This window comes from Panthera tigris, chromosome X, assembly GCF_018350195.1.
Source record: "Panthera tigris isolate Pti1 chromosome X, P.tigris_Pti1_mat1.1, whole genome shotgun sequence".
Classification (NCBI taxonomy): Eukaryota; Metazoa; Chordata; class Mammalia; order Carnivora; family Felidae; genus Panthera; species Panthera tigris.
Genome location: NC_056677.1, coordinates 45,520,319 through 45,528,875, shown reverse-complemented (window position 1 = coordinate 45,528,875; position 8,557 = coordinate 45,520,319). Strand labels below are relative to the sequence as shown.

Below are 8,557 nucleotides of genomic sequence, written 5' to 3'. Positions count from 1 at the left end.
TCTTTGCGCCTGCGTGACACCGGACGGCGTGGGAAGTTATTTGCTACCTGGCTGGTCCACTGCAGCCTCCGATGGGGGAGGGGGAGGGGGTGGGGCTTTTTCAGCCTCACCCTGCCATTGGCCAAGATGGTCCGCATTGGCTGACGCAACACCTCTGCAGTCCCGCAGAGCTCGCCCCCAGAAAACCAAACACCCCCCCCTCCCACCGCCACCACCATCTTGCAGGCCAGTGCGGAGAAACGGATGGCGTTTTGAGGGCCTGTGGGAATGGAGACTGGCTCCTGGGGATGGCTCGCCAAGCAGGACAAAAGACTGGAAGCTGCACTTTGAATTTGCTCAGAGTTTTATTAGGATTACCAAGGTTCACAAGGAACAAGGAGGGGCTTCTGGGGGGGAGGGGAACAGGAATACCGCAATGACAAGCGGCCTTGCATAGACACCAAGGCGAGCTAGCAGGCACAGCGTGGGGAGGGGGCGAGGGACGGAGGCAAAGAGAGGCTTGGGAGAACAGGGTGGCAATAGAGCCCCCCCAAGGCCACAGCGGCCCTCCCCGCTTCGGGATCAAGGGTGTCCACTCCACACAGCACGAGGAGGAGGATAGAGGGGCCCTGACCAAGGCATCACAATAAATACGTTTAGCAGCACACAGAAGCTTGCAGGGGAGGAGGGCCAAAAGGAAGGGGGAAATACCCCCTTCCCTCCCCCCCCCAAAATAAGAACTCTGCAATTACTAAACCATAAAAATAAACTTTAAACCCGTGTACGAAGTCGGTCACCCCCCAGAAGTGCAATATGGGGCCGCGCGGCCCTAGCTGAGGGGGAGGGCAAATGGGGCAGGGGGAGAGGGATACAGAGAGGCAACCCCTGCAAGGGTAAAATGTTTATCCAGTTTTGCCCCTCTTCCCCGGGTTGGCCCAAACATTTTGGACCTGAAGCACCTCCTCCATGTCGGAGTCTTCAGAGTCTTCCCCTCCTTCGAAGTCGTCTTCGATCCCTTCTTCCTCCTCTTCCTCCTCCTCCTCGCTTACTTCCTCATCGTCACTCTCCTCACCTTCTTGCTCACTGTCTGTACAGGGGAAGAGAGACAAGGGGCAAGGAGGGGAAAAAAGAGGGTGGTTAGATGAGCAGGTAGATGTCACTCTTTTTTGTTTAAACAATAGAAATTTATCTTCTCAGTTTTGGAAGCAGGAGGATAGCACTTAACAGTGAACAGAGCCTATAGCCAGGGCTTTGGGGGCCTGGAACCACTCCCCAAGCGCCTCTGCTTGGAAAAAGCGTGTGTGTGTGTGTGTGTGTGTGTGTGTGTGTGTGTGTGTGTGTTAAGCAAGCCCAGAGGGAAGGAGGGGTGGGAGCCCTGCCTCTGGCTTATCAAAATTGATACTATGTCTGAAAGTAGCTTTTTCTCCCCATGTAATGTGTCAATGTATGTGTCTTATGAGCTCTAACCTTGGCTGAATAAACCTTCTGTTCTTCCCAGGCAGCTCCCCCTCTTCTTTTCCCCAGTCTGATCCAAACAGGCCACACTCTGTCTTCTTTAGTCCAATTCCCTACCCCCACTCCCACCCTAGGGCTGGGCAGATAGCTCTTCCTCCCCTTCTCTGAAAGAAGATGCCATCCAGTGGCAACTCCCTCAGTTTCCCTATTCTAACTGAATATATGTCTAGATTGAATCTACATTCAATGCCTCTTTCCTTGCCCCTGCCCTCAATGGAAATTTGCCAGAGACCCCATGGCCAAAACCCCCAGGAGTGGTTGGTCTTCCAGCTCCTTCTACCTCCCCCAGGGGCCTGCCTCTCCAAGGTCTGCCTGCCCACAGCCAGGCTCAAACATCTCCCTTGCCTGTCCTCTGCCATCCCCTTCTTAGCCAAGGTTTGATTCTATTGCCTTGCCCCTTGCTCATTCCCTCCTCCTACCCCACTGATGTGGCTCTGCTCACACCAATCCACTGAAACTACTCTTGGCAAGGTCACAGATGACCTATTCAGTGCCAAATCCAGTCCTCATTATACCTGACCTGGACACTGCCCACAATCCCCTCCATGCCCAGTTCTCTTCCTAATTCTACCCTCTCAGAGCCTCAGTTTCCTAATCTATAAAACGGTGATAACAGTACCTAGCTCATAAGAGCTGCTGTGAGGATTAAATGAGTTAGTAAGTAAATCACTTACAATAGTGCCTGGCACATGCTAAACACTTCATTAATGTTAACTGGCCAGAATCAGGGCTAGGATTCTGTTCTGGCTTGTTACCCCCTTTTATTTATAACTTCTGACTTCCCAGACACATAAGCAACCACCTGCCTGGGCTACCTATACCTTATGTCCAACAGGCCTTTCCAACTCCATGTTCCCCTCTGCATTTCATCAATCCTGCCACCATGTCGTTCCCAATCCTAAGAAATGGCACCTCCGTTTGCCAGTCATCCAGGCCAGACCGAACCTGGGAGTCACCGTAAATACTGCCTTCTCCCTCAACCCCTCATGTGCAAACCTTTCTCAGCATTTCCCAAAATACATGTTTTGGTGAGCAGTAAACAGTGGCTTCTGCGGTTAAGAAGTTTGGGAAATGCTGGGTTCCACAATGTTTAAATAGGTTTCTAACAGCAGGACTTTTCAGAGCCTTTAAGGGGCTAATGTACCTGTCACTCTACCTGCAAATATTAATGTATGCAGTATTGTCCCCAACATACCTGACTACTGGACCCTTTTGTGAGAAACAGCTTTCAGGGCTGGTGAAGGATCCTCAGAAGACAAACAAGCCTGGGAGTTCCCTGAAAGCCAGGGCTGGGTAAAGAGTGTGCTGAATTGTAATATGTTTGCCAGTTTCCCTCTTTCTGTGTGTGAACTTGTCCTTCTCAATTTTCTATCCACCTTCTATCTCTTCATTCCTTATTTGTCTACCCACCAGCTTAGAACTTATCTACCCACCAGCTTAGAACTGAAATTTGCTTCTTTGGTTCTCTTACAATTGTTAGGTTAAAGGTTCCCTGGCCTTGCTTTGTTTAAAAAGTTGCATAAAATGCTTTTTTCTTTTCTCCACAAGAACAGACTGTACTCATGCCTTGATATCCTGACCCTGGCCAGCTTTTTTCTGGGAAGAGAAAGAGAAAAGAGGGGGCTCTAGGCTCACCTTCCTCACTGCCCTCATCTTCTTCTTCCTCCACTGAGGATCCTTCTTCAGAGATGTTCTCCACTTCGGCCTCATAGTCATCCTGGTTGTTGCTGTTATCCTGATCCTTGTCAGGGTCATCACTATCATTCCTGTAATCTTCGATGTCTCTGTCGTCATCATCACTGCCTTCATTGTCACCTTCATTGCCATCATCATCGCTGCCTTCATTGTCACCTTCATTGCCATCATTATCTTCATCATCACTGCCCTCATTGTCTCCTTCATTGTCACTGTCACTGCTGTCCTGGTTATCACTGCTGCTGCCATGGTTGCCACCTTTGGGATTCTCGGCACTATTAGGGTTCTCATCACCATCAGGATTCTTATTGTTGTCATCAGTATTTTCTTCATTGTCATCAGGGTTCTCTTCGTTGTCATCAGTGTTGTCTTCAGGGTTCTCACTGTTGTCGTCAGGGTTCTCATCGTCAGGGTTCTCACTGTTGTCATCGGCACTTTCGTTGTTGTCAGTGGTCTCGTTGTCATCAGAGCTCTCATTATTATCAGTGGTCTCGTGGTCATCGGGGCTCTCATTGTTGTCAGTGGTCTCATTGTCAGGGCTCTCATTGTGGTCAGGGCTCTCACTGTCACAGAGGCTCTCACTAATGTTGGTTATCTCATTGTCAGTGGTCTCAAAGCAGTCGGTGGTCTCCATGAAGTCAGAGATCTTGATGTCATGAATAGTCTCATTGTCGGTGATGTCATCACTGTCTGAAGTCTCGCTGATAATGTCTTCCATTATGTGATAGTCGTCAGAGTCTTCCATAATCACCACCTCACACTTGTCCCTGTTTTTACTGTGGGGAAGCCTGGAGTTGAGTATAGGATTGGTGGGAGGCAGGGCAGACACTAAAAGGTGCTAAGTAACTGAGGAGGCAGTAGGATACAAGAAATTCAAGGGATGAGGTTAGGGTGGGGAGAGTCCCATTTCTGCTCCTGCCTGCACGACCTCAGGCCAATCACACCCCACTTATGCGTATCATTCTCCACTTGTAAAACATACTGAATTCTCTCAAAGGTCCCTTTGGCCCTATAAATTCTGGGTAAGACTTGCCTAATCTTTGTCCCTAACAAACCACCTCTCAGCCACCAATTCCCCCCCCCCCCATCACCTTTCTTCCTTTTCTTGCTTCTTTCTGTTTGCCCTGTAGCCTCCTTCTCCCATCATGTAGTAGCGCAGAGGGTTGACCCACAGGTCATTTTTGATAATCTGTTGAAAGAAATGAGGGGGAAAGGGGAACAGAGTTATGAGTATAAGCCCCAGAGCCTACTCCCAATTCCCCAAGCATCCAGAAGCAAGCCTAGCAAGGCTTTCTCTGGTAATGCCAGAAGGGGCCCCACCTCAGCAATCCTGTCAGCCTCTGGGAGGCTGTGGTTTGAGAACCAGCTGAAGAAGCTGTGGCTGGTGTCCTGGTTCCTGTGCCTGCGGGCCTGGGGCTCCTGGCCCCGGTGCCAGCGGATTGGAGTTGAGTGAGACACCAGCCGGCCTGAGAGGAAAGGAGGCTGTAGAGAGGGCACTGGACAAAGACAGATGGCAGTGGGGAGTGACGGTTTTCCCTAGGACTGCCTCTTACCAGAGCGGCTGCGCTGGAACTCCTTGACAATCACCATGTTTGTGAAATAGGGGTTTGTCTGGAAATACAGCTTCATCTTGTAGCCCATGGAGATATGTCTGAGATCCTGTACCTGCTCAGGTTAGAGGTAATGTTGAAATCCCCACCACACCAAGGCCCTTCCCACCCAAACCCCCTCACCTCCAAGGACCAGATTCCTTGCCCGATCCTAGTAAAAAACATGTCTTTGGTCTGACCTGCAGATTGGTCAAGTAGCGGAAAATGTCTTCATCACGTCGGTTGATCAAGATTGAAATTTTGGGGTGGTTGAGGAACTGATGGAGGGAGCAGTTTAGGTCAAGGAGTGACTGTTCAATGAGAGAAGGAGGGAGGGAAGGCCAGGCAGGGCAGAGCAAAAGAGAAGCTGGAGCAGAATTCCTTCTGTGTTCATGTGATGTGTGGGGAGCAAGTGGGTCATGGGACATGACCCATAGTTTTCTTCCTATGATACTATGTGGTGAGAACCTATGTTTACGCAATGTCAAACATCTGTTATTAGGTTGCCTTGCCATGGTCCATATTTGCTGTGTGTCTGGGTGCTAAGGGTCCTATGTCTGTGTGATGTTGTATCCTGGGGTGCTGTGAATTTGTATTCACAAGACATTGTGTGTCTGGGGGCTGAAGCCCCAGGCCCAAGTGATGTTATATCTGGTTGTTGAGGGCTTGTAGTCATGATGTTGCTTATTTGAGTGTTACAGGTCTATGTCCACATGATATTGGGTATCTGAGTCTGAAGGTTTGTATCCATGTGATAATGTGTCTGGATGCTGAAAACCAGTAAGTCACATGATGCTACATGTCTGCATGCTGAGGACCTGCGGCCACATAATACTGTGTGCCTGAGTGCTGACAGCCTGGGATCATGTGATACTTTGTATGAGTGTCAAGGGTCTCTATCCATGTAATTCCATTATGAAGTTAAACCCATGTGTTCCTAACATGTTGTATATATGTACCCCAGAGATAAGATTTTCACCAATAGTGAAGAAGATTCTTCTTACTCTTCTTTCCTTCACTTAACTCCTTGATCTCCACTTCTAGGTACTCCTTCTTCTGATCTTTTAGGGGTTCCAGCTCCTTTCTAGCCCCCTTCTCTCTAGCAAGGATTGGGGTCTCCCTAGTATCTCAGCAGAGACCTACACTTGAAGAGCCACCTGTGACTTAGGCATCCTTTCTGGGCAATTTCTCTGCTGTGTGCCTTTCCTCTCCCTCTTCACCATCTCTGAGCCACTTTATCTTCTGTGTGTCCCTCCCCTCCTCCTTTCACCATCTCTGGTCAAATTTTTCTGTGTGCCCCTCTACCATCCTCCCCATTTCACTATTGATTTTTATTATGCTCCTCCCCTTTTCTCTTTCCCATCTGTGGTCCAGTTTTTATGCTGTGTGCCTCTCTCCCCCCTTCATCATCTGTAGTCCAGCTTCTCTGATGTTTTGCCCCTCTCCTTCCATTCCTCCTCCACCAAACCTAGGCGTTTTTCCAATAGGGATCCACCCACACACAAATTCTCCCTTTCTGTTCCTCCCCCTTCCCCCCCCCCTTTTTTATCATGAGCTCCTGGCCCATGAATTTAGATGACAAGGATACTGCTTTGACCCAGAAGCCTGGGATATGCTGGATGATGAGGTCCCTGCGCTCCAGGAAGGGTCTTCGCATCTGGATGAACTTGCGCTTCAGACGGAGGAAGGCCTTGCCTGCCTTGATGTTCACCGCCTCCAGGTCCAGTTGAATGTTTTCCAGTGCCTGCAGAATGCATTCTATCTTCTCGGCGTTCTTCTTGCTTTCCTTCTTCACCTTCCTCTGCTTCCTCTTCCTCCTCCTCCTCCGCTTCCTCACGCTTTCCTTTTCATCCTCATCGTCATCTTCCACTAGGATGATAGCCTCTTCCTTCCCCCCTGGACCGGTTAACCTCTGGTACGCCCAGTGCCCTGCGCTACAGGTTTCTAGGACATTCTCTTCAGCAAAACCGCTGGGCTCCACAACCTGAAAGTCAATCTCCACACTTCCCCCAGCAGCCTCCGAAGGAGAGTATGTTCCTAGGCTCTCCGTGGGAGGGGGCGCCTCCCCATACCCTGACTCCATCTCAGGCTCCCAGCTGGGACCCCCAGAACCCAGGGTGAAGTACGCGCGGATCCCCCCCTCCTCCAGAATGACATAGGGCGGCGGCGGAGGCAGAGCGGGGCCCAGCCCCACCCCCCTCATGTCAGCCAGCACCTGTGCCGCCTCGGTTTCCTCCTGGAGCCTCGGGCGCTGCTCGGGTGGAGGCAGGGGCAGTCGCAGGAGCGGCGGGGGAGGCAGGAGTGGCGGGGGAGGCGGAGGCGGCGGAGGCGGTGGCAGCTGGTCGTGCTGAGCGGGCTCGGAGCTGCTCAGGCGGCGGGCCTTGGCCGGAGGCCCCTCATCCTGGCGGTCCATGGCGACCGCGCTCACAGCTTAGGGGATCGCACTCGCCCCTTCGCTCTCGGCCAAACCGCCGCTGCCTGTCACACCTGAAGCGGAGCCACTGCACCTCACACGACCAGCTCTCCCCACAGCCTCGCTCTGGCGTTCCCTCCCACAGCGCCAACCCTACTCCCTCCGCGCCAAGCGTCCAGGCCCCGCCCTCTCCGTGACGTCAGAGGCCCATTCGTCCTCGCCAGTGGCTGCCAGCCGCGGCCGCGGTGCTCGCTCTCCCTCGACCTCTGCCCACTCTCACGCAATCCGCTTGCCAACACCACACCTCATCTCTTTCCGATTGGCTCCCCTCCGGGCCCTCCAATCACCGGGCTGACTCCGCCAGCGACGAGAGGGAAACTGCAGGGCGATTGGCTGCAAGGGAAGCTAAGGGGGAAGAAGCCCCTCTTCCTCACCCCTCCAGCATTTTATCCAATGGGAAAAGTACCAGTGGTTCTGAAGACCAAAAAACAAAACAAAAAACAAACGCAGGCACCGAGCAGGATATGCTCAGATAAAATTGGAAGAGCCTCGCTATCGTTTTCCCTCTTAGCAGCCCTCCCCTCAGCAACTACGCACTTCTTAAATCTGCTCCTTCCCCCGTGCCCAGCGTTTGCCCCTGTGGCGAACTCTGATGTGGCCCCTCCGGGGGGCTAGGGTTGCCCTAAAGGGCTCTGGACTTTCGAAACCTAGGACCTTTGGTTTCGAGCTAGATTTTGACGTGGCGTTTTCTATCTCTGCAAAATGACTCTAGAAATAATCACACACAAGAAGTAACTTTCTCTGCGTCATTAACATGATTGTGATTCCGTTCATCTGCTAGATTTTTCTAGGATTTTCTATCTTTTCGTCTGCTCAATACTTGCCCTCCTCCCAATCCTTTCCTCTCCCTTTACCCAGTGTATGCTTTTTTAAAATTGTATTTTAGATTTTTGGGGACCAGATGGATGGTCTTTAGTGAGGTAGGGTGGTGGGCTCTGGCTTTGGTCTGGGATTGGCATCAGGGGCCTGCTCTTCATTTTGTAACACTAACCAAATCACTGCCTTTCTCTGAGCTTCAGTTTCCTCTCCTCTAAATTAGAGATCCTTAAGAATTGTAGGAAACTGCCCATTGCAGCCTTTCTGTGGTAGCGGAAAATTGGAGGCAACCTGGAGACCCATCACCAGGGGAATGGATAAGAAAAATGTGATACATGTAGAAGATGGACCACTAGAATGAATTAGATCTACATACAGCAACAAGGCTGGATCTTTATAAAACAGAATGTTGAGTGAAAAGAGAAACAGAACAAGATTTAAAGTACAATACTGTTTATGTAAATTAAAACACATAACAATACCATATATT

General features: G+C 50.8%; 1 protein-coding gene across 1 annotated transcript; it reads right to left on the bottom strand.

Annotated features, from left to right (window-relative positions):
- Nucleotides 1-331: 331 nt before the first annotated feature.
- On the bottom strand, nt 332-7,394 carry TSPYL2 (TSPY like 2). Its single transcript, XM_007090919.2, has 7 exons — nt 6,367-7,394; nt 4,979-5,056; nt 4,743-4,854; nt 4,510-4,655; nt 4,281-4,378; nt 3,130-3,965; nt 332-1,066 (listed from the first exon to the last, which is right to left on the bottom strand). The coding sequence occupies exons 1-7, from the start codon at nt 7,189-7,191 to the stop codon at nt 882-884; spliced, it is 2,280 nt and encodes a 759-aa protein (XP_007090981.2). The 5' UTR covers nt 7,192-7,394; the 3' UTR covers nt 332-881.
- Between the last annotated feature and the right edge of the window lie 1,163 nt (nt 7,395-8,557).

Excerpts from the sequence above, each read along its gene's own strand:
- TSPYL2 (XM_007090919.2), bottom strand. The coding sequence starts at position 7,191 with ATGGACCGCCAGGATGAGGGGCCTCCGGCCAAGGCCCGCCGCCTGAGC. Across the intron at positions 3,966-4,280 it reads AAGCAAGAAAAGGAAGAAAG|TAAAAACAGGGACAAGTGTG; the intron begins GTGATGGGGGGG and ends GCTTCCCCACAG. Across the intron at positions 1,067-3,129 it reads AGATGAGGGCAGTGAGGAAG|ACAGTGAGCAAGAAGGTGAG; the intron begins GTGAGCCTAGAG and ends TCCCCTGTACAG.